Source organism: Fukomys damarensis, unplaced genomic scaffold (genome assembly GCF_012274545.1).
Source record: "Fukomys damarensis isolate Sample0158 unplaced genomic scaffold, DMR_v1.0_HiC HiC_scaffold_26, whole genome shotgun sequence".
NCBI lineage: Eukaryota > Metazoa > Chordata > Mammalia > Rodentia > Bathyergidae > Fukomys > Fukomys damarensis.
The window spans coordinates 29,177,590-29,203,910 of record NW_022900938.1 but is presented as its reverse complement, the minus strand read 5'-3'; the positions used below and the strand labels follow the sequence as shown (position 1 = coordinate 29,203,910).

The window sequence follows — 26,321 nt, the reverse complement described above, 5'->3', positions numbered from 1 at the left end:
TTTAGAATTATACATTCCAATTATTTTCTCAGAAAAACATCCTTACAATGGATCTACTTGAATATCTGTGGCAATTGAAGATTATTTCATATTAAAAATATTTATTTTGTTTTGCACAAATTTCAGAATTTGATAAATATTTTTATTTATTAAAAAGTAAACTGAGGGCCAATATAATTTTAAACAATTTACTTGAACAAATTGTATTTCTTGAATCAGATGACCCCAGATAAGAAATGGTTTTGGGCCTCCCCAAGGTAATTTAGGGGGGAGCCTTTACAAGGCAAACAGAAAAATACAGCAAAGAAAACATTTGATTGGCTATGACTACACAGTTGCCATATTTGCTCTATACTGCTGGAAAGTCTATTAAAGATATGGTTATATAACTATTTTAATTGTTAGCATCTCATTGCTTAATCTTAAATTTCACTTTTCTTGTGCAAGAAAGGGCTAGAGTTAAGTTTTGGATATGTTTGCAAATCAAGCTAAGGTAAAGACATTTGTGAGGTCCAATGGCCTTATGTACTCAGGGGTTCTTCATGCCTGTTCTTGGTCTTAATTCAGTTTAAGATACTGAGTCAAAATTTTCTTTCCTAAATCTTAGATCTGTCTTCTATTGTCACAAGAACTTGTTGAACCCCCATTCAAAGTAACAATTTTTTCAATGCTACATTTCTTTGAAACCAACTTTTATTCAGTTATTTTGAGTGTCCACTTTGTGTGAGGTATTGTTTTATGTGCTTTATGAATTACAAGGAAGGATGCAGAAATCTTCAGGTAATAGAAGCGATTACTTTTATTTTCACAAATAGTGTGTGAAAACCAAGTACTCAAGTTTGAAAAAGTAAAGCAATATATCCACCTGAAAGAATGTGAAACTATTCATGAGGAATGTAATATATGAAATTTAAAGATGCTTGTTTTAGTCACTTTTTCATGGCTGGAACAAAATATCTGACACCCACAGGAGGCGAGGTTTGTTTTGGCTCATGTTTTCAGTGGATGACTGGCTGGCTCCAATGCAGAAAGAACGTGGTGGAAGAGTCTGGGGAAGGAAAGCTGCTCACATTATAGCATCCAGGAAGCAGAGACAGAAGGGAGGAACTGGAGGGAGATATACCCTTCCGGATCAAGCTCCCAGTGGCCCACTTCCAATCAGGCCCCACCTCCTAATAGCAAATCAGTTATAATGCTCCCAAAATCCAGTCAACTTCAGAGCACATGAGCATCTGGGGAGACATTCTAGATCTGTACTATAATGTTTGGCCCTTGGCTCCCAAAAACTCATGTCCATTTCTTTATGAAAAGTGCATTTAGTCTAACCGTTAGAGCCATCAAAGTTTTAAGAATACCATGTATTGTTAATAAGTCCAAGTCCAAAGTCTCCCGTGAGACTCAAGGCAAACTGAGCCCCTATAAAAACAAAAAAGAAAGTGAAACACTGCTGACATACAATGACACAGGGTAAACATTCCCATTCTTAGAGGTAGAAATAGGAAGCCAGGAAGGAATGAGACCAAAGCAAACCAAAACCATTAGGGCAAACAATCAATCCTGTAGCTCCATGTCCAGCACCTGAGGCAAGTTGTGGCAAGATGTGAGCTCCAAAGGGCTCAAGCAGCCCCTCCTCTAGAGTACTGCTTGTCGTAGTTCTCCTGGCTTGCTGTTTTCTTCAGGTAGCTCTGCTCATTGCTTGCGGCTTTTGATGTTGTTGTTGTTGTTGTTGTTATTGTTCTTGGAGTGGCACCATAGTGAGGTTGGAGAAAACCTCCCCACTGAGGCCGCATTTGCACAGACTGGATTGCTAAGAAAATGAGCCATGCAAGTATTTGAGCAAAAAAATTATAGGCAGAGGGAAGAGCAAATGAAGAGTCAGATGCTGGTGTTGGGTTCAGAGTGCTCAGAGAAGTGCACGCACATGGCATAGTACAGGACTGGAATAAATGGGAGTAATGAAGGAGGTGGGTAGTTGCGAGCCATTGTCTGTGCTTTGACTCATCCTCTGAGTAAAATGGAGAATCATTGTAGACTTTTCAATGGAACAGTGATGCGACTGTCTTGCATTTAAAGAAAATCAGTTTACTACATTGAGTAGACCAAAAATAAAGGAGAGAGAATCATTACTGGCTCCACAGGAATCACACAGGGCTAAATGCTTAGAAGTTCCCCACACTTGAAGTCTAATGCTCTGCACCAAAATTTGGTTATTTTTAGTAGCTTATCTTTGCATTTGCAAGTAAGTCCATGAAGTTGCAACATATTCTAGGTCTTGATGTCTATCTCTGTCTACTACCATCTCTTATATCCTTGGATGATCATTCTTCCTACATCTTCTCAATGACCTCTGTCATTTTCCATCATGGAGAAAACAGGCTGCAGTTCCAAAGAGGTCTGTGTTTTACTCTCACTAGCTGTATTGGGACTCAGGGACACAAGTGCAGATCAAGTTTTAATTAGGATCACATGCTCTGGTCTGGCAGCACCAAGTCACACGAGACACTCAGCCTGTCATCTATTTCCAATCCAGATGTATTCAGGTGCAGAAATTTCAGTCCATTAGGAGTCACACCTCCAAACTTAGTTGGGGCAGTAGGCTCATAGGATGAGCAGATTGACTTCTCTGATATCAACTGGTTCAGGCCACCTTATTCCAGCACCTGGTAGCCAGGAAAAGTGGATAGCCAAAGGTGGAAAACAAGGGTAGACATAGTTCCAGTATAAATCAAGAGTTCCTATGTCACTCTATGCTTGTCTTTTATTTCCTTGTGCTAGGTAGTGCAACATTAAAAGGAAATAAAAACTATCAGATCAGGAATGAAGTCACATAAATGAGGAAATATTTTTATTGTCTTGTGATATGCCCATTTTCCTGTCACTTGAAGAAGGGATTTCATATTTTATTTTGGGTTGTAATACATAAATTATGTTAGTAGCCCTGGCAATTGAAAGATTCTAATTGAAATATCAGTTGAAAACTCTGCCTACTGTCTCCCTGCTACGGACAGGCTCAATACTACTTGCACCCACGTCCCTTGTATCCTAGGTTGATCACTCTTCCCCTTCTTACAGCTTCTCAATGACCTCTGCAAACTTCTACCATGGCAACTTGAACCAGGGATTTGACAGTAGAGAAAGTGAGACATGATTGGGATATGTATTTATATAGAGCCAAAAAGAATGTGCTAATTGATATGGACAGTGAATGAGAACAAGAGAAAGGAATAAAGGATGACTCTAAGGTTTCACATGAAGAACTGACCATCACTTATTAAATGAATTAGTGAACAAATAGGTAGATAAATTATAGATAGAGGTGAATAGATAGGGCCTATTTTGTATCTGTGCATGGATACATTAGTGATAATGAGGGTGCAGTGATAGAAACAAATCTTATATGTATTTCCTAGATGTTGGAATATAAAGATTCAGTGGCAGAGATCATAAATAAAGAAGGAAACGAAAGCATTTCTAATTAAGGAAAATTGAAAAAAATGGTGCCATTGAAGGAAATGAAATATTTAAGAAATGGCACCAATTTCTAGGTAAGATAAGCTCCAATTTCAGAAATTTTCACTTGAGACTCCAAGAACAGATAACCAAGGAGAGACCGCATACATGTAACATGATCATGATGAAAGTTCAAGCCTAGTGAGACCATAACTATGAGTTGGAGTCAAAAGAATGGACAAATCACTGAGAACCGAATAGTCATCAGTCATTGTTGATGTATTAGTTCCTTGTGAATATGTGAGCTCCTCCTGTACGTCTGGGCCCAGGGTACTCAGTATGCAAAAGTACTAGGACACAATTTCTGCTTTCCAGACAAGTCAAGCCAGCACCCCACCAACAAGTGTATAAGGGAAAGTAAGTTATTCCAGTTTGTCTACTAGTAGTGGGTCTGCTGGTCTATACAAACATCTTGGGTATAAGTGGGAGTCCACTGGCTTATAAAATCCCAGATATGTTTCGCATTACACTTTAAAGTTTGTATCTTAATGGTACATTTCTCATTTATGGGAAGATAAGTGGAACAATAAAATAGATTTAGGCTATGAAGTCATGCATATATTGTTGACGCCCAAGAAATTAATTTTCCAATGAAAATTATATTAAAATGAAAGTAGAAAATGTATAAATATGTCTAATAGTTAACACTTTTTCTTATTATAATTGGTACTACTGCCTAATTTTTGTTTAATGGATATTTCAGTCTTTAGTTGCATGAACAAATGTTTCTTTCATGACTAGGGAAACAGCACAGATTTTTGAGGTCAGACATCATTTGAATCCTGCATATTTTATTTTATCAGACATTTTCTAAACTCAGTACACCTCTTAAGTCTTCAAATAAAGATAATGAAAGAATTTATTTGATAGAGTTACAGAGTTTTGCTTTAGCCCAGAAACTGGCACTTTATAAGACCTCAAATTGTAGCTATATTGTAGTTGTAAGTCAGAAGACTGGCATTTAGGTTCTCACTTTCCTATTGGTTCTTCATTCTGGTTGCTTTTCAATGACCCAAATCGGAGAAAAAATATGTTGATGTATAGCCTGTTAATTTTATTTCCTTGGGGAAAATTAAATTTTGTGAAAAAAAGGCCATTTCTTAGCTAAATTATCAAATAATTTTATTGGCTTACAGGTAGTCCAGGATTGAGACTGATGTGAAGTCTGACTATGTAATTGTCTCACTAATCTAATTGCTGTTTTATATGGATTATTATTTTCAACCCTTCCCGATTTGCTCTCTTTTTAATTATAACTTAGATTTAGGTTGAATAACTTTCTGGCAGAGCAAATAAAAAGCATAAGTAGAAGTATTATTGGTTAACAAAATCAATCATTTAAACCAGCAAAGTCTTAACGTTTAGTTCTAAGACAAGCCTGGAAGATCAGAGCAACATTCCTAAAAACTTTGGGCTGCTTCACATTTGTCTTTATGCAGTTTTTCCGCCGTCCGAGCCCTCTAGTGGCAGTTATAGTAATGCCACTTTGTAGTCCCTGAACAGGAAACGAGGGATCTTACTTCAGTTACCAGAATCCTTTTACAGGAAGTTAGGTGTGGTCTTTGAAGGAGAATTAAAAAAAAAATTTTTTTTTTAAGGATGATGGAATTTTAGCTGCAGTCTTCTTGGTTCCAGCTTATCAATCCCAAACTCTGAGTGTAAAAGATTCTGCAGGGGTAATGTTTTAATATTATTATTATGCTTATTCTCTGTGATGATTCTTTACCTTACACTAGAATCCTTGGGGGGATCTGCAGGGGGACCACTTTCATTTTGAAGCTACTGGCTGTATGTTTGAGTATGTCTCTTCTGTTAGACCATCCAGGCATAACAGTTTCCTCCTTGAGTTTGCAAAGATCATCTTCATGCCTGTGTGCCGTTGGGTGTGAGGGTCTCTGGGGAAGGGCAAGAGATGTTTAAAAGGTAGTGTGATACAGGGAGGGCAGTCTGGTGGCTGAAATGTTCTGGTCAAGCTTTAAAACAATTTATGAAACTGTACAGTAGCTTATTTTAGTTCACATTTCCTCTGCTTTATCTGGTATACACTGCAGAAATGAATGGAAGATCAATATATTTTACTCGTACAAAATGCATCTGGTATTTCAGTAGGAACTCTTCCTTCTGTAGTGTGGAGGTTAAATGGACTGACATTAAAAAGAGGGGAAAATAGGTTAAGTGATTTTGTACAGATGAAATTAATGAGTCAAGATTTTGATTGCATTATTCAAATAGTAGAGGAACTCCTGGTTCACAGAGTACATTTGGAATGATTTCTGTGCTTTGCTGAGTTATCCACATTAGTAAAATATGACTTGAATACAAATAAAACTTCATTTATGCTATCATAAAGACCCATGTAAGAGAAGTTTGCTTAAAAGATAAACTACCTTAATTTATTTTAAAAGTCCAAATTCTGAAATAGATCCATGGATTAGATTTTGTAGAATGAGATCTATTTGGGAAAAAAAAAATAGGCTATCCCTACAGTATTTCCTAAGATACTGCAAATTTGTTAATTTAAGAAGCAATACATTAGGTAGCAGCAGGTTGCTGAGCCAGGGGGTCCAACTGCAGACCTCTGACGTGAGTGACTTCCTGCCTGGTTTGGCCGGAGCTGGGTCCCTTCCTGTGCAGCTTCCGAGCAGTTCCAAGCACAATAAGGCATCTCCGGCTCCTCCCCATTCTCTTGCTCTCAAGCAATATCTACCTATGTTTCCACAGCGTGGCATTTCAGAGTTGCCAGAGCTCTTTATCGGGTGTGATGATTTAGAATAAACTTTAAAGGTGATAATGTGGGCCAAAGGGAACATAGAAAGCAAATGGAGAAGGACGTACAAGAGCTGCACACAGCCCCTGCTCTACAATTTTGTGTGCTTTTAAAATCTGTGATGGATCTGATATATTTTCAGAAAGAATGCTGGAAAAGATGGCTGCCAACATAGTCACACAAGTGAAACAGCAAGCACAAAACAGTATCCTCCATTTCCAAGCTCTGAATTGGGTATTTTCCCCCAAGTAGCACAATCACTCAAAACATTCTGGGAGTGGGAAATCAGATTACCTCATAGACACCTACTGAAAGTGCAGGATAGATCTGTGCAAGCAAATGAATGCACGCATGCGATTCCCTAAATGCTAAAAGCAGCTTCCTTTGTAAATTAGATGCTATCTTCATTTGTACACTTTATGTCAGAGTTCAGTGTCGTATTGTGTCCACAGTCACTTTTTATCCTAATGGTCATTGCTTTTTTTCCCTCCTGTTTCTGTAGCACTTTCTTATGCAAGGAGCTAAACAGTGACAAAGGAGCAGGATGAAAAGATGGCACAATCAGTGCTGGTACCGCCAGGACCTGACAGCTTCCGCTTCTTTACCAGGGAATCCCTTGCTGCCATTGAACAACGAATTGCAGAAGAGAAAGCTAAGAGACCCAAACAGGAGCGCAAGGATGAGGACGATGAAAATGGCCCAAAGCCAAACAGTGACTTGGAAGCAGGAAAATCCCTCCCATTTATTTATGGAGACATTCCTCCAGGGATGGTGTCAGAGCCCCTGGAGGACCTGGATCCCTACTATATCAATAAGAAAGTGAGTTTTTAGTCAAGTTGCTTTTACTTTTCCTGTTTCTAAGGTGTTTCCGGGCTGGTCCCTGAGATGATGGTGATGAATGTTGTTCTCCTCTCCTCTGTCTTAAGTGTCACTAGGATGCAGGGTGGGCCTGGCTGAGTAATGCATGAATGATTCTGTAAGACTTTTGGAAGCATTCATTTGAGCCTGCCTTCTTGAGACAAGCAAAGAACTGAGGAGGCATCATGCAATAGGGTACTGAGGATAGGCAAAATTCTATTCAAATTCTATTCATGCACACTAATTATATCTTTATTTGAGTGTAAGATAACCTCTGTTCTTTTGCAATGTGGGGCAGTGAAAAGAGGAAAGTAGAAGTATATTTTTTATGTCTCCAAGAGCAGTATCTAAGTTGCTCTTTCTTATCTTTAGCTCTATATAAATTACTTTGATCTCCAGCAGATTTAATTATGCCTTCACACCAGACTTTCTCCTTTCTATGATTCTTTGAAGAAAAAATAATAGCAGTTAACTTGTAAGTGCCAAAACGTTTCACCAAAGAATACACCTGGAAAACTTCAAAGTTCTCATGAGGATATCATCTAGCCACAACCTCATCCTTGTGCATTATGTGAATTATAAAAGCAATTTACGCGTTCATTTACTTATTTTGGTTTTTTGAGACAGGGTGTCACTATTTAGTGCAGGCTGGCGTAGAACTGCTAGCGACCCTCCTGCTTTATCCCCCTGTGATGAATGATGAGTGCTGGGGTGACAGCTGTCACCACACCCAGCTAAAAGCAGTTTAAAAATAGTGTTAACATTTCTAAAGATACTATGAATTCCTATGCCACTGACTACAAATTTTCTTTATACTCACATCTTCTCCTCACTTATCAAATTTGTCAAGAGTTTATAATGCTCAGAAAGAAAAAAAAAGCACTACTACCCTGTCTATGTGGATAATTAGTGTATTACTCCATTATTTTATAGAACAATGTCTATGTCTAGATATGGTATCACTTTCTTAAAATATCCTGAATGTGTATTCTAAATTCTGTCTTATGTTTTTTTGTTTCTTTTTCAGACATTTATAGTATTGAATAAAGGGAAAGCAATCTCTCGATTCAGTGCCACCTCTGCCCTGTACATTTTAACTCCCTTCAACCCCATTAGAAAATTAGCTATTAAGATTTTGGTACATTCATATCCTTTTCTAATAGTTACTTAATATGGTATTTTTTTCTTTGATCAAATTATTGATCTGAGAGTTTCTAAATAAATGTGATTGGCAATGTTATATGCACTTTCTTTTTCTTTCTTTGCACTCAACAATTAGCTTTTTGGAAAATGGGATCTAAGGTAAGTACAGCACTTTTCCCCATCTTTTAAGTACTTCTCCTATCTCTGACACTACTTTTGTTTAATTTTCTCTTCTAGTCCCTATGAGCTGCTTGCTACATCCAAGATCCAATTTCATTAATTTTACCTGTATTGTCCAGTGCCTCTTTTATGTCTTCAAATTTTACAGTGTTATGTAATGAAGTAATTTCCATATACTAATTTTCTATACTGCTTGGAAAGTATATATACATTATCTGAACTACATAACTTTTTTCTCTTTTAGGTCTGAATTGTAGTGCTTTTTACTTTTTATTATAATATTGCAAGTTTTAGGTTAATAAATATTTATACTGTATTTGTGTATATACTAACCTTTCCAACATTTCTCTGTATTATTTTCCCATAACATTCCATTAAGTTTTTTCTTTATGTTGTTCTTTTTTGTTACTCATTTTTAATGTCTTATTTCAAAGCTTTACTTTTTGCCTCTTCTTTATTCTTTATTGAAGTATCTTGTTCCTGTCAATAAAGTTGATGATACTATGATGAGATATAGTAATTTGATTTTCTCCTTAAAGTTACATAAAGTGTTGGGGTTTTATTGGAGGCTGAGGACAATAGTCTGGCTGACACCCAGAAGTGAAAAACTAAGAAAGCAAAAATTTGGAAGACCAGGGGTGTGCTGGGCAGGAACATTTACAGACAGAATATAGAAGCCCTGGGACAAGAAATTTTATGCATCTTGAGCCAGAGGTAAAACGGGGTAAAATGAAATTTAGCAGAACTTCACATAAGGTTACTCTTAATGTCCTTTCCTCTTTAGAAAGAGTCATGACTTGGGATTCAAGTCCAGAGCCTTTCTGTAAGGCTTACAGCATAAAAACCTCAATACCACTAGCAGGCACAAACAATATTTTGAATTAGATAAGGTATTAGATAAAGAAGGAATTCGGGCATTGGGATGGGTATGGTGTCTTTCCCTTGGTTCTGGATGGAGGGAGATAAAGCATGTTTCCAGGATTGCCTGGCCATGTGGCAACAGTGTCTTTAGAAACTCAACATCCTGTTGGTTTGGTTTTTGCCTCTCATCCATTCCTTGACCAAGTTTTGCAAGACTTCAATATATTTACACTTGATGTATTTGTTTTAGGTTTTAAAATTGACTGTGAATTACCTTACACAATAGTATTTCCTTTTGCTATTTTTTTAAGTAAGAGAACTCAATTGCACATAGAAAATAACATTTTTTGAGTTAGCATTAAAAATGAGTAATAAAGTTGGGATGTATATTTGAGTGTCCCATAACTTATGTACTATATAATCTCTCCATAAATTATTATATTTTAAAAATTGCTTTTCCCTTATGTAAACATGCATGATATATGAAATTAAGGGGAGCACTTAGACTTAGATGAGTACTCTGTTCATAAAGTATACACTGGGAGAATGAGTATTAATGTGCAAGGGACTGAACTCAGTACCTAGTGAGTGCTAAGCATGTGCTCCACCACGGGACTACATACACCCTCCAGCCTCAAGAATGTGTATTGACTCAGTGACTGTTAAATTGGAGATTGGGAATCAGATACAAAATAAGTGAAAGGGAGATTTGAATGAATCAGAAAAAATCTTACTTTTTCCCGTATTTGAAGACCGAATTTTAAAAGTCCTAATATAATATAAAAAAGCTAGACTTCTATTTTAAATTCTTTGCAGGAGAATTACGTATTTCAGTGAAATCTGCTTTGATGTGCAGTTTTTTTTTTATTTTTCAATGCACAATATTACCAGTATAAAATTTATACCTCCATTGTACTTGTTCATTAAATATTTGTTATGATTATCAGAATCCTTGCTATTTCAGTTCCTCATCAAAATTCAGGAATTTGAAAATATGTGACTGATATAAATTAAGAATGATTAGTACAGTTAATAGATTTTGAAACTTTAGAGACATAGCATGGTAAATTTGTACAAACCTAATTCTTGTTATCCACTGTTTTATTTTAAAATCAACATACTTGTATTTGTTTTCAAGTGTCTGTCAGGATTTTTAACTGAAATGTAGCCTACTAAAATGACACATATGCAATGTAGTAAACATTGAATATAATGCCTTATTACCTAGGACTTACTAAACAGAATCTTTCATATTATTAATATTTAAGTATATTTTATTTTATATTGTTAAATTCTATTATAAAAAAGAATTTTTTCAAGTACCATAAAACTGTGGCTGAGTCCTTTGTAACACAAAATTCACCAGGGTGTTAATTTTCACCATATGTTTATTTTATATCCTACCTTTTTGGAAAAAATGTAGAAACTTGTACGCCCAATATGAATGAAGTTTGACATTGGAAGAATATTTTATGGTGCTACATGGATATATAATTGTCAGTCTGTTGGAAATAACTTTATCTGCGGGTTAAAAAGTTATGTATGAATTGGCCTGATTAAAGCAGAGAGCTTTTCCAGGAGACCTCTACTTTGGAAGATCCTGATTTTGATTTAAGAAAAGGCAAAGAAAACATTCATAACATTCTATATCCTAAAATAATTACAGATTTTTTAGAATGTACACAGTATAATGAAAAGAAGTTGAAGGTGAAGAAATAAACTGGGTCAGATCTCTTAGAATCTTTATTCCATGTTGATCATTATTCTAAAAGTAGGGAAGAATCACCAAAATGATCCAAATTATTTTACAAAAGTTGTTTTGAAGCAGAGTGCAGAATAGATTGAAAGGAGCCCAACATAAGCTCAAAAATACTAGTTTAAAGAAGACCGCAATAATAAAGATAAACTATTAAACTTAATGTTAGTCTTGGGCCAAACAGCAGTGTAAAGATAAAAAATAAAGACAGAATTAACAAGATTTGGTGCTAAGTTGGACATAGAGGTTCAGGAAGAGAGAGAAATCCAAAATTCTAAATGGCTGGCTAGTTTGTGGGACATGTTATAGAATATAGAGATGTCAAAGGAGCAGAGGGATAGATTGAAAAGATTTTTAGCTCAATTGTGGAACTCAGAAACTTTTAAACGATTTTGAACCAGTGGTGAGATGTGTAAGTGTAGGCGCCATGTGGACAACTGAGTTGTGTACATGGAATTCAAAGCAAAGCATTGCTCGGAGGGCTGTATTTGATGTTGATGGTACATAATAGCACCTGGAGTTGTGTTTACTGATAAGTGAATCATGATAGCAGGAGAGGGTAGGTGGCAATGATGCTATTTCTTTTCAAAAATGGAAATTCATTATGTCAGAAGATATAGAAAACTAGTTCCCCCAAGGCATTCAGAATCCAGAGAGTCAGGACCTCCTGAAAACAAAAGGAAGAGAACTTCATGGAAAGGGGAATAATCACTGTCCTTGTTGAGTACGGCTGAAAAGCAAGTCAAATAGGAACTCAGAGTTCTCATTTTGTTTTAGGAGAAAACATGAACATATTTTCCTCCTCTAGAGAGAAATGTAGGCAGGCAGAGGTTGCAATAAATATGTCAGGAAAAGAAAGATAATTATTTCAAGAAGTTGGGTTATACATAAGGAAGGATAAATTCGAGCTATTTGCAGGAAAAAGGGATGCATCTTGGGACCATAATGCTAAGTGCAATAAACGTTAAATGTTAAATATCATATGATCTCTAAGCAGAACCTAAAATATAATTTAAAGAGTAAAATAGAAGTGAAATGATAGAAAAACATAAGGGTAGACTTTGTGGAGATGGGAAGGGGATTGAGGATGGGAGGAGAGAGGAGGCCCAGAAAGGGATAGTAAAAATGATCGAGATGTCATGTACGGTACGTACCACATGCAGAGTGGTTATCAGTATGAGGGACACTGTCTCCTCTCTCTAGGAAATGACAATAAATGTATCAGTTTGGAATGGAGGAAGCAAGTTTGAAATTGGAGGAAAGGGGAGAATGCTCAAATCTGTCTTGATAGGCAGGAGGAGAAACCAAACAGAAAAATTGAGGGCTGTGGTGAGAACCACTGAGGTTGATGGCCATTCATTTAGGTGATACCCCTCTGCTAAAAGTGTTTCGGTTCCCTGATGGGGCCTAACTGGTCAGCAGGCACTGAGGGAGACATAGCTTTATAAAGGCAGTGTGTGTGTGTGTGTGTGTGTGTGTGTGTGTGTGTGTGTGTGTGTATTTTACTAGGGATTGAACCCATCCATGCCTTCACACTAAGTGACACCCCTAGTACAGTCTCTCATTAAATGGCCGAGTTGCCCAACCTGGGCTCGAACTTGTGATTTTTTTCTGCCCTAGCTTCTCAGAGTGCTGGGATTAGAGGAGGGATTAGAGGTGTAATAGGTAATCTCACTTTTGTCTGCAAGGCAGTTTTGGCTTTATTTTTGTTGTTTTTATTTTTAGCAATGAAAAACTGCATTTCTTCTTTGAACTAGTTTTTTCTGTGTTCTTTAGAGTGTGGTGCCCTCACGTGGCTGATGTACATCATTTACTTATCAAGGTTTTCATGTGGATACATTTTAACAAATTGAGCATTAAGCAGGGCCCTTATAACGCTCTTACTAAAAACAAAACAATCAAGGATTGCTTTGACTAATTTGGACATTTCCTTACTAAATTAATACAACACTGCCTACTCACTGGCTTACTGAACAACATTTGTAATCAAGTTAATGTTTTATTGTATGCAAAGTATATCATGATTTATATAACAATAAAAAGGATTATCAATAGTATTTATTCCCTCTGAGAGTTTTATAATTGTGTCTCAATTCACATTTTAAAAGGGTGCTGTTTTACATTATTGAAAGTGAATTCTTCTGTTTTCATATTAAATATAAAAGTCATTTCAATTATCTGACTGCTGAATATTTTAATATCTGACTGCTGATTTGTTTTTGTTTTGCTGTTTTGTTTTTTCATCATAAAGAAAAGAGTATTGGTTACACCTCAAAGGCAGAGAAGGATAGGGTCAAACAAATGACATATTTGTTACAAACAGTGTTTTTTCTATTATTCAGGAAGTAAGGAAATCCATTTGTTGAGCCTCTACTACGCACACATTACATGGTAGAAAATTTTACATATTTTCACTAATTTTATCCACAGACCAATCCTGTGAAATGATTGGTTTTTCTTATTTTCATTGCCAAGTCAGTCTAATCTCAGGAAATTTAATAAACTGTTTGGTCTTACTTTCAAACCCAAGCAATGTCTGCATTGACACCAATGATCTTCTCTCACAAGTCAGAATTTTATGAGCAATTACAGTATATTATATGCTTTATTTATTTATTTGTACCAGGGATCAAACACTGGTCCTTGAGCTCATGAGGAAGGTGGCAGAGCCACTGAGCTAAATCCCCAGCCCCAATACAATTTATAAAGAACTTTATTACGAGACAGTCTGCTGGGTGACCCTTCGGATGAATTTATAATGCATTAAGTTAATTACTTGAATGGTTTTGTTGAATTTTTGCCAGTATTTACTTGCATGCTGAACTTGCAGCTCTATTGTTTGGTTGAGTCTGTCATTAAGAAAAGTTAAATCAATAAATTATTCACCGATGAACTCATTTATCTGCTTTTAATCTTTTTAATTACAATTATCTAAATAGCATCAGAATAATTGATGATAAGTTGGCCTGAGGACATGTTCTAGATATGGTGTAGTTGAATTACAGAAATGGAGAGAAAAGATTCAGTGATAAAATAATATGTATCATAAAATAATTAGCTTGCAAGTTTTAAACTTTGTGGTGGTGAAAGCACGGTAATGCGTGAAAGTGAGATTTTTCTTTTGAATTTTGTCTTCCTTGACAATATTCTTCTACTTTATTCAATGTGCTCATTATGTGCACTATTTTGACCAACTGTGTGTTTATGACCATGAGTAACCCTCCAGACTGGACAAAGAATGTAGAGTAAGTGGAAAATTTAAAAATATCTTTCAATTTGTACAATTCCTTCTGTTTCAAATCATGCCTCTTACATCCTGAAACCTTTTCAGTTTCCTTACCAAATCACGTCATCTATTCGCAATCAGACACTAATTCAAATTCATTTCAACAACCAGTTTTTCTCGGACAAAACTTGCAGTGGCTCACTCAGTTACCCAAGTTACTGTAGTGGCTTTGACAGCCAGCGTTTGTAGCTGTTTATCTTCCTTGCATGTTTTATATTCTTTTGAGATTGCCAGTGCTTGCCAATATCTACAGATAAATATCATACTTAATGTTTATATTCCCTTTCTCTTAGATATTACGGTTCTATGTTTTAGTAGACTACATTTCAGGGCCTTTAGTGGTACATATTCTATGAAACACAGTTGCTTCATTCATTTTGGGATTTATGTCTGTTTAAATCAAACTGAAATGCAGAGTATTTAAAATAGTACAATGTTCATTTATTTAATTTGATGAGAATGTCTTTTAGAATTAATTAAATAGTAATTTTATGCATTAAACCCTGCTTAGGCTGTATATTATAGAGAGAATATATATATGTGTGTGTGGGTGTGTGCATATCATAGGAAAATATAACTATTTCTATCTATCTATCTATCTATCTATCTATCTATTTATCTATCTATCTATCTTTAATGTGAGCTTGGCCATTTTCTCTTAGGTACACCTTTACAGGAATTTATACTTTTGAATCACTTATTAAAATACTTGCAAGGGGTTTTTGTTTAGAAGATTTTACATTTCTACGGGATCCTTGGAACTGGTTGGATTTCACTGTCATTACTTTTGCGTAAGTACTTTCATACATTTTCTGTCCTGGAGAGTATATTACTGCAGGAAGCCTATACTATTTTTGTCCTTGGTGGCTTCCCTTTATAGATCAATCATTTTTCCTTAGAAATCATGTGAATTTAGAATATTTTTCTTCCAATCAAATCATTCAGTTTGGAGAAATTAGGAACTATCATAATAAATTATATAGTTTTGATTTCAATTAACACTCTAAAGTAATAGTTTCCCAAATAACAAAAATGACACTTTAAAGTAATGGTTTCCCAAATAATAAAGATTATGATCAATAACGATGCCATTTTTCTCTTAATTGGAAAATTCGATGGCAACACTTATTGAAGTTGAAAAGTCTTGGTTAAAGACCAACATGAACTTAGATTTCCCTAAATTCTGAATAACTCTGGTTTAATTCTACAGGTATGTAACAGAATTTGTAAACCTAGGCAATGTTTCAGCTCTTCGAACTTTCAGAGTATTGAGAGCTTTGAAAACTATTTCTGTAATCCCAGGTAAGAAGAAAGTGGTATAAGGTGGTAGGCTCCTTATATCTCCAACTGTTTCTTGTGTGTTATTGTGTTTGTGTGTGAACTCCCTATTACAGATATGTGACAGAGTTTGTGGACCTGGGCAATGTCTCAGCGTTGAGAACGTTCAGAGTTCTCCGAGCATTGAAAACTATTTCAGTCATTCCAGGTGAGAGCTAGGTTAAACACTGAGGCTGACTTTAGCTGCATCGACGCTACAATCCCAGCTTTCTTGCAGAGGCCTTATTGCTTGTCGCATATTGCAAATAACTATGTATAAAGCAAGAATTGGTACATCGGATTTTGGATGGATTCAATTCTTCGTTTTTTACTAGTTGCTTTCTTAACAATTGTTCTAAATCAGCCTTTGAGTTTAACAAGTTTTGCATGAGAAATTTGCAGTAACAGGCTAGCTGATTTGCATCTGGTAACATCAAGCTTTCTGCGTAGAAGCTAAACTATCAGACATTCCAACTGAAATAAAGTTGAGCATTTGGGCCCCAAATTGGCGGCGTTTCTAACTGCAGATATATGAAAGAGCGAGGGATAGCATGAGTGCTGCATGGGGCTCAGTTTTCAGATGTCTTCCTTTTTTTAAACCCATACTCAAGTTTCAGGATCCATCAACTAATAAACTCATAATTCAATGATATGAAGATTTCTCCCTACCCTGTGCAGATAGATTTTTCTAAAACCAATAAGGGGTTGGAGAGTAAGACATCTGCAAATAAAAGCAAAATATTTACTTGAGGTCAATGTTTAAGCATGAATAACCAAATTATTTCTTTTGCTCTAAAGAGTGTTTGGAAACACATATTTGAATTGTTTCCATTCACAGTTTCCTAATGAACATACAAGTTCTGCTTTCATTCATTTTCACCAGCTAGCAGGCTTTTCATGAAAATGTTCTTCAGTCACAAACATTAATAACTAATATTGTTGGCATTCTGCATGACGTTTTTATTCTCCAGGACAAGCTCATGATATTTTTTGTTGATAAGTAGCCACTGAGTAGTACATTAAAATTCTTCCCTCTGATTTTGTTTGCAGGCCTGAAGACCATTGTGGGGGCGTTGATCCAGTCAGTGAAGAAACTCTCAGATGTCATGATCCTGACTGTGTTCTGTCTGAGTGTGTTCGCACTAATAGGCCTGCAATTGTTCATGGGCAACCTGCGGAATAAATGTTTGCAATGGCCCCCAGACAATTCTTCCTTTGAAATAAATATCACTTCTTTCTTTAATAACTCATTGGATGGGAATGGTACTACTTTCAATAGGACAGTGAGCATGTTTAACTGGGATGAATATATTGAGGATAAAAGTAAGACATACTTTTTTATCTTTAACCTTAATTTTTTAAATATTAATAACTATTTAAGGTGAAAATTATCTCAACTATTATGTGAATCAAATGATGAATTTAATGTCATAGTATTTTTAATAAGGAAATCAAGCACTACCTTACCTCTCTTTCCTCATGTCTCAGTTGACATGATAAAAATTATCATTGCAGAACAATGTGTTCTCTTTTCCGACACAATGTCGTGTCCAAAACAATCCCATATTGTGCTGCATAAACAAATAGTATTTATTGGTAAACACTGGTCAGGAGTTTCCATTCATCTTATTAAATCAGTGGTTTGAATCAATTAGGAGTTTGAATGTGTTATACTGAAATATGTTATTAAGAAGACTGGAGAAAATAATTTGGACCTATTTGATTGACTTGAGTACATATAATGTTCGTGGAAACAGACTCCACCAAGATGAAATCAGAACATGAGAACTCATTGAAAGTTAAGCAACCTTGATTCATGGATTCACTTATTGATATTCTAATTTATTGCTTTGGAATCAATCTTTGTATTATAGCTATGGATATCAGAATAATCTTATGATGTCATATACTTCAGCATTGTTTCTTATCCCTTTGGCCAGAACGTCCATCACTCAGTAGACTAAATATCTTCCTCTCCATGCACTATTAGGCTGCACATGTCCCACTGGTGTCTTCATAACATATACCCCACTGCGACATTTATTCTAAGATATCTTTCATGGTCTACTTGTTTTTTTAGGATATTAAATTATACCTCTTCTCACATTATAGTACTGTTTAAAAAGTTAGCATTCTTATGAATATTTATACTTGAGAGAATAAGGTTCAGAGAAGTTGGATCAGCAAATAAATGAAGCAAATGATTACATTAGTTATGAAACTTGTTATCCACTCATATTACAGTGGCACAGTGACACACTTTGCACATACATCATTTCTTTATTTTTAATTGTTTCCTTCAGATGGATTTATATTAGTATCTTTAGAAGGGGTCAAAAGAATGGCTATTTGTAGGCTGCACAGATACAGTGTCAAGTTGTTCTTCTGACAAATCATAGTATTCTGTACTCCCTGCAGCAATGACCACCTTACTAAACTCCTACTTGCCTCGAGTATTGCAGTATTTTAAAATCTATTGGTAGAAGGAAATATTCTATACTGTTTTATTTGTTCCTTAATAATTAAATAATTTTAAATGTGTTTACTAGTACCAGTGACAAGTTATGTATGTCTTATAATGTGAATTTTCTGTTGATATTTTTACTCTTTATTTTATTGGATGATACTATTTTGAGGAAATTTATGTAGACTTTTCGCTTTCGTTTTTATAATTTAGTACTGAATATTGAACCCAGGGCCTGTGCACTAAGCTATATCCCCTTTTTTCCCCTTTCATTTTGATACAGAGTCCTGCTAAGTTTCTGAGTTGCACAAGCTGGGTTGAAATGTATAATCCTCTTGCCTCAGCTCCCAGAGTCATAAGGACTCTAGTTTATCAGGAATATTAACAATTTGCCTGTTACTTTGACCAGTGTGTTCTCAGGTTATTTTTCATCTTATTGCTTATATTTGATGTCAAAATGATTTTAATTTTTAGGCAATCAAATCTTAAATGTCACATTTTTAAATTTTTGTTTTAAAAATACTTCTTGACTATGATATAAAAATAATAACCCAAATTTTTACATGCAAAACAAATACATATATTTTTGATATTGTATTAATATTCTGGCCTTTAAATCTATAAAGATCTAAAATTGTTTTTCAATGTATACTTTGATGTAAAATATTCACAAAATTATGACCCAGAATCTTGCTAAATAATCTATTAGAGTATCTTTGAACAAAACTTCAATCTTCTTAAATATGAACATAAGAAATTTTGGAGGAAGACATGTATGTTTAAATTCATTTAGGTGTGTGTTTGTGAAATATATATATATTTCTTCAGATCATCTTTGTAGTTATATATATCCTAAAAATGAAAATTAGATCTACTTAGACAAAATGTAGTCCCAGAAAAAATGTTCATTTTGTTCATTTGAAAGACAAATCAAGCAAACTCCAAAAAAAAAAAAACCCAAAACAACAACAACAACAAAAAACATGGGAGTAAACACCTAAGCCCAGTTTCCATGAGAAATTAAATTGGCAGTAAAAAATGTCTACATCTATTTTGAATTCAGGCAAAAAAGTATTTTTAAAGTAAAATTTTATTTTCATGCAAGAAATGATAAGCAACAAGGCTTGTTTCACACTCACTTTATGCCAGGCAAGCAGTCTTAATTCCACAGCTCTGTTTTGAAGCACTCAAGCAGTTTGAGTTTGTATCTGTAATCAGTCTTGATAGGAGAATGGTATAATAGTTATTCCTTATGGAATTGTTGCTTTTTAAAACAGATTTTCTAAGCACTAGTTTAGTAAAGAGTGTTATTTTCATGTTAAACAAATGTGAATACTAAACAAATATTCAATTTGAAAATCTTTTCATTTAGCCATACGTATTTATTCAGTTTATCCATTTTATTGTGATTGAAAACGTGTAAGTTTTATGACTTAAACACAGTGGCAGAAGTGTTTGAAAGACTTTTAATGATTCTATTCCTTGCTGTTTGAATAGGTCACTTTTATTTTTTGGAAGGGCAGAATGATGCTCTGTTGTGTGGCAACAGCTCAGATGCAGGGTAAGTTGTGCTTCCATTAAATCTAAGTCTGCACTGGCCCATCGACCTCCATAACTTGTCAGCTCTCCCCACCTGGCCAGTTCACTCTTCATCCAAAACCCTCCACAAATTCCACTTCACGCTGCCTCTCAGAATAGCCGGGTTAAGTGTGGATTCTCACCTCCTTCACATACTCATCTGCTGAAATTATTTTTCCATACTAGGTCATATCCAAACGTCCAAATTAGCTCATTGAAAAAATACAAAAGCAGTGCATATACATAAAAAGCTTAAGTTAATAGAATTTCATAAGCATGTACTTGTAGAAGTGTGATATTGTATTTATGCTATGTTAATGTGATCTCCGTGGCTTGAAATGTAAAATCTCTCTGAAGATAATGTCGATATCTGAGGCATGGTAACTATATGTCTAGCATATTGAAACAAAATGCCTCCAAATCAAAATCATCTTCTGGAGAGTTGACTACACCGTATAAAAACTATGCCTTTGTTTTTCATGAAATAAAAGGGTACTACAATAATAAGGTGGTGGGTTAAGTAGATTAGTGAATGCATAGCTATATATAGCTTTTAATTATTGTGAATGACGTAGACCAAAGCCTAGGAAATTTCAGAGATTTAGTTACATTTCCCTATTTAGAAAGATTTTACAACCATGGAGAAATGTCAAATATTCTTTTGGTAAAAGAGAAGATTGTAAGCACTAGTAAATAATATCTAGAACAACATTTTCAGTACTAGTCTTTACACTTGACTCCTATGGTAAAAATTATGCTGACCATATCTCCAGTTTTCAAAAAACAAGAATGACAGACATTTTAATTCTTGTCTGCACTCTACAAATATTATACATTCAATGTTCAATGTCACTTTTGAGTTCTGTTATCAGCCCATTCTTACATATGAGGTATGTGAAGATTAACAAAATTAGGAAACTTGCCTAAGATCATTCAGCCCAGAAATAAGCACAATACCGAGGTCACCTTGATCTTTAAGATCAACTACATATTGTCATTCTTCCCCTGAGATTACTCACACTTGTTAAGTCCACACCTCTGGGCCTGGGATTCAGCTCAGTGGTGCCACTGCCTGCCTCAGAAGGGCAAGGACCCAGTTTGATCCCCGGTACAAAAAAAAAAAAATGTCCACACTTCTACCCTACCACACACTCACACACCTCACAGTTTTTCCTGTAGACTTACTTGCCTGGTCAGGCTTAAGTTCCAGAAGACGCTAATCTAATCAGAATGTGATTGCTTTTATATGGGGGTGTGGTAAATGTAACTTGACAATTAGGAATCCTAGCAAAATCCACAAGATAAAAATAATAAATAGATTGAGTTAGGATTTAAATGAGTTCACATGCTGCAGGATTAAGCACCAGATAATGTGAAAGAAATAGGCTTTCCCCAGTGCCTGTATAAAGGCATCTCCAAAAATAGAAAAGCCAACTAGCAGACTTGAAGCTGTGGATCTCCTCTCTTTCTCCCTACCTAATTACAGCCAGTGTCCAGAAGGGTACATCTGTGTGAAGGCTGGGAGAAACCCTAACTATGGCTACACGAGCTTTGACACATTCAGCTGGGCTTTCCTGTCCTTATTTCGTCTCATGACTCAAGACTTCTGGGAAAACCTTTATCAACTGGTGAGGACAGACATAATGATTCTTCTGGGAAGCATGAAATACTGATAATTTAAAGATTGCTGTTCAATACTTTATTACTCAGTGTGTGAACTTGTAACAGTCTATATAAATTTATCAAAATATCTCCCATATTTACAGACATTACGTGCTGCTGGGAAAACATACATGATATTTTTTGTGCTGGTCATTTTCCTGGGCTCATTCTATTTAATAAATTTGATCCTGGCTGTGGTAGCCATGGCATATGAGGAGCAGAATCAGGCCACACTGGAAGAGGCAGAACAGAAAGAAGCTGAATTCCAGCAGATGCTTGAACAGCTGAAAAAGCAGCAAGAAGAAGCTCAGGTATAGTTAACAACCCAAGATCTTTTGCTTTATCTCCATTTGCTGACCCAACTGTTGAGGTTAGTGGCATGGTAGTTGACATTTAAAAAGTCATATGTATTTGGTATTAGAAGTGCACTTGGTCATTAGGAATTTATAACTTTATTTTAGTGACTACCGTCATTCAGGTTGGTACTGAAACACTGAGAATTATAACTTCTTCTTTGATATGTTTCCTTCCCTTGAGCCTTGCTGAAGAAATTGACTACTAACTCCCTTATTTATTCAAGCTCAGAGAGTAGGTAGAGCTTCATGCCTGTAACTGAAGCATTTTCTTTATATTCTGGAGAACAGCGATTCCTTAAAGTTGCTTCTTCATTGCAGTGTTACTAGAGGTGAGAAAGGGTAGAAAAATAGAGTCAAACTGAGAAGATTATTTCATAGCAGCTGGCGAGGTAAAGAACTATTCAATACTTTTTCTCCTGCATATGAAGTATGCAAATGCAGGTCTGTGAATCATATACAGAAATAATCAAAGCACTAATATTCTCTGCCTCTTATTCTGTAAATCCTTAAATTTGGACTCCCTGATGAATCTACAAAATAAGAAAAAATATTACTCTTGGCATTAAACCAATCCAATGTTCTATTTTTATATTTTCTTGAGTATTGAATGCAGTTCCAGTCTATCACTTATTATCCTTAAATATGTGATGAAGAACAGATGAATAAGGGGCCAAGGATTTAGCTCAGTGGTTCTGCCGCCTGCCTCACAAGCACAAGGACCTGAGTTCAATCCTAGTACCAAAAAAAAAAGAACAACGAATAATGTACACTGATGCAGTAGTAACATTGAATACTTTATTACTTTATTTTTTAAAAAACTATAATATTTTAATTTATATATCTCTGTATATCCCTGTAGATGCCACAATCCAGAATTATCTAATACACAATCTCTAATATGGCTTTTTTGTGCTTTTCCAGTCATATACTCAATAAATAAAAAAGAAAAATGTTGTTAAATTAAAATATTTGAGTGAATTAAGTTCAGTAATTCAGCCTAGCACTAAAATTCATTATCAAGGGGAAGTGTGATTCAGGACAAACCTCAGCCAGATTTAAAGTGAAAGCTTTAATTCTGAAAAATATTGCTTATGTCTTAGGAAATGTTATGGTACTCGAGCATCTTGATCATATCACTAGACAACCAGAATGCATGGCTGTGAAAGTTTTTAGCACTCACATGTATCATCTTCCATTTGATATTGATTTTTTTCTTTGATATCTAAAGTGAAAATGAACCAGTTTTTCCAAAATACAGAATAAAACTAATTGTTTTTCAAGATTATATTGATTATATTGAAGATAAATGAACTCATCACACAGGTAATATGTTTAAGTTTCCATGTATCTACCATTGATTTTGTGCCTTTCTAGGCAGCAGCCGCAGCAGCATCTGCTGAATCCAGAGACTTCAGCGGCGCTGGTGGGATCGGAGTTTTCTCAGAGAGTTCTTCCGTAGCATCCAAGCTCAGTTCCAAGAGCGAAAAAGAACTGAAAAACAGAAGAAAAAAAAGGAAACAGAAAGAACAGTTGGGTGAAGAAGAGAAAGAAGATGTAGTCCGGAAATCTGAATCTGAAGACAGCATCAGAAGAAAAGGCTTCCGTTTTTCCTTGGAAGGAAGTAGGCTCACGTATGAGAAGAGATTTTCTTCTCCACACCAGGTAAACATAAAAAATAAATTACATTTGCAAAGCAAGGATTTTTTTTATATCTTATGCTAGAATTCTAGAATTTGCTGCAGATAAAGCTGTGTTCCAGCTGGACAGCACAATGTTTTCAAAGTGGTAATGGCCATTCAGTGTTTGGGCTGTGACCTAAGAGACACTGTGGATTTTACAACTTTTTTGAATCCTAGAAAGGAATCTTTAGATTGTACTGTGCTTTGGAAGGTTTGTGGGTTTAAAGTTTCATTAAAGACTTAAGCATCTCTGGGAAGTTTTCCACATGAGGAATGATCGGCAGATGGTCCCCATCCTTTCTTAGCTGCTATGCCTGGACCCAGGAACTGAGTTTTCTTAGCGGCAGGTGCTCAGGCATGGATCATGGAGGCTTTCAGGCCATCTGTGTAGTTGTTTCCACCCATGAGCAAATTTCACATGCAAAATGCATTCTTCATGCCCTTGTTTCAAAGGGAACTAGAACAATACTTTTCTAAATGTGCAGCCAAGAATGTTAGGTGGACATTCACTGAGGAGGATTTCTGACAGAGAGACATGAAAGGGATTGGGTAGTCTAGGAGATGCATAAAAATCTGCTTATGTAGAAGGTAATAAAAGACAGGGATGAGTTTTAGCAATGAAGGTGATGATATGATGAGAAAAACAGGAACAAGAAATGGAGAGGAGATTACTGTTGGTGGAGCAGACTTCTGGGATGTGCTTCTTTCTGTAAGTAATGAATAGAATCATGGCAAAAAGTGCCTTACATATATAGGCATCTTTAATAAAAATTCATTATCTAAAAAGAAAACTGCAAACATACCTATTGATCAGGAAATTTCAATCATTGCAATTAAGTAATAATTTTGATATAATAATTCATAACTAATTGGTTTTAAATTCTTTAGAGATAAAATGATCAAACCAATCATATGTAATGATGAAATCAGTATTCTTACTACTGATAATTGTGGAAATTCAACTCAAGACAGCTTAAGCATAAAACAGAAGTATTAAATCAAGTAAATAATATTTGTGAATAGCATAAGGTATGTGCCTCTATCTAGGGGTTCAGCATATTAACATTATAATGACCAGCTTTTTCTCCACAACTTTCAGTCCAGTTTCTTCCTGTGCAAGATGCTCCAAATTCATATGCAATATTTTTGGCAACCCCAATTGTAAAGTCACCTCTTTCCCATCAGTTATAAAAGAAAGGTGGTAGCTCTCAGTGGACCAAGGAGATCTTGTGCCCATCTTTAAACCGTTCCACAAGCTAGAGTTTTGAAATACACTGATTGACATCGTCCCATTGATTTAGTGTCTCCCAAATTAAATTGTCTAAGAGAGCCCTCACTTCTGCTCTGCTGTATCCAGCGGATCTTTGATGACTGGTTAGGCACACATGGAGCATGCCCTGCCTTGCTTGCCTCCAGCAGACGGGTTATGGAATGGTTAGCAATTCAGTCAGCACGTCCTCACCCCGCTGCTGATACAGCGGTCAGCAGAAAAGTTCATTAGCGTGAGATTACGGAAGTAGACCCTTAACCTACAGGAAGCAACTCTTCAGTGCTAGTGTAGGTAACAAACAAGGTAAACTGCACAGTGTCAATGACAAATTTACTATTTAGAAAACTCTCAGTGCTCTCAATGATTGTGATCACATTCTTAGAGAAGATCAGGTTTTTTTGTTTTGTTTTTTATTTTGTACCAGGGATCGAACTTGGGTCCTTCTGCTTGTGAGGCAGGTGGCAGCACCACTGAGCTAAATTCCCAGCCTAGACCACATAAATATGTGCCCTTCAGGATTTTGAGACAGAAAATGAGGGGATGAATCATATAGTTGTTTCAGTTTGATTTACTTAATTTGTTCATGAAGACCATTATAAAATATACAGAAAGGGGAGAGGCTGCTCTTTTTACAATCAGTAAACAGATCTACCGGCAAAATTTATTTTAATTTTCCTCCATGAGTAGAACTGCACCAGCATGTGATCACTTGTGAGCTCTTAGTGAAGATATTTTTGCCTTCAAAAGATGTAAATGTAGGTGCGTATTTTATAGCTTCCCACTGGATTGTTAAGTGAAAATAGCTTCTAGAAAAGGGCCTAGCAAAAAAATGCTGTTCTAGGAGTCAGTAATAAGACAAAACAGTGTTATGGGAATATTTTTGATTATGTTCAGGCAGAGGTAAAGCAGAAGAAAGTGAAAGCAGATGAAAAACAAGGAAAGGGAGGAAAGAAAGTAAACAGGTGAACCTAGTACCAGGATGCACTCAAAGGCTGCCCTCAGCGTCCTTGGTGACACTTGCCCAAACTTGGCTTGTTCAACACTGCTCAACGATGAACAGTGAGTCTAGTCATGTTTTCTCAGGATGCCTCTCTTAATTTTGCGCGTTTGTTTTCACTCCCTTTCTTCTCACGCTTAGTCTCTGTTGAGCATCCGGGGCTCGCTTTTCTCTGCGAGACGCAACAGTAGGGCGAGTCTTTTCAGCTTCAGAGGTCGAGCAAAGGATATTGGCTCTGAGAATGACTTCGCCGATGACGAGCACAGCACCTTTGAGGACAACGACAGCAGGAGAGACTCTCTGTTCGTGCCGCACAGACACGGAGAGCGGCGGCACAGCACCGTCAGCCAGGCCAGCCGCGCCTCCAGGGTGCTCCCAATTCTGCCAGTGAATGGAAAGATGCACAGTGCCGTGGACTGCAACGGTGTCGTCTCGCTGGTCGGCGGCCCATCCGCCCTCACGTCGCCAGCTGGGCAGCTGCTGCCAGAGGTGAGGTCATTGAAACTGCGGCCCTTGGAAGGGAGGCCCAGGGCCCCTGCAGGCCAGGGGGCTGCTCTTTCATTTCCGCAGAGAACATTCGTCCTGAGCCTGTTCTTCAAAGACCAGGAACTAGTTCCACCTATGACCTTCTCTTGCC

The 26,321-nt window shown here is 36.2% G+C and overlaps 1 protein-coding gene across 3 annotated transcripts in view; it reads left to right on the top strand.

Annotated features, from left to right (window-relative positions):
• Scn2a (sodium voltage-gated channel alpha subunit 2) overlaps positions 1-26,321 on the top strand; it is a 114,526-nt gene that overhangs the window by 25,569 nt on the left and 62,636 nt on the right. The window contains exons 1-12 of one of the 3 annotated variants that reach the window (XM_010606878.1): positions 5,110-5,186; positions 6,780-7,096; positions 8,163-8,281; positions 14,231-14,320; positions 15,024-15,152; positions 15,756-15,847; positions 16,729-17,001; positions 19,640-19,703; positions 21,207-21,348; positions 21,487-21,693; positions 23,113-23,400; positions 25,826-26,173. In XM_010606878.1, the coding sequence (XP_010605180.1) occupies positions 6,830-7,096; positions 8,163-8,281; positions 14,231-14,320; positions 15,024-15,152; positions 15,756-15,847; positions 16,729-17,001; positions 19,640-19,703; positions 21,207-21,348; positions 21,487-21,693; positions 23,113-23,400; positions 25,826-26,173 (2,019 nt within the window). In that variant the 5' untranslated portion in view covers positions 5,110-5,186; positions 6,780-6,829. Of the gene's footprint in view, positions 1-5,109; positions 5,187-6,779; positions 7,097-8,162; positions 8,282-14,230; positions 14,321-15,023; positions 15,153-15,571; positions 15,664-15,755; positions 15,848-16,728; positions 17,002-19,639; positions 19,704-21,206; positions 21,349-21,486; positions 21,694-23,112; positions 23,401-25,825; positions 26,174-26,321 lie in introns of those variants that run through there. The other 2 variants (XM_010606880.1, XM_010606879.1) reach the window with 2 other exon arrangements.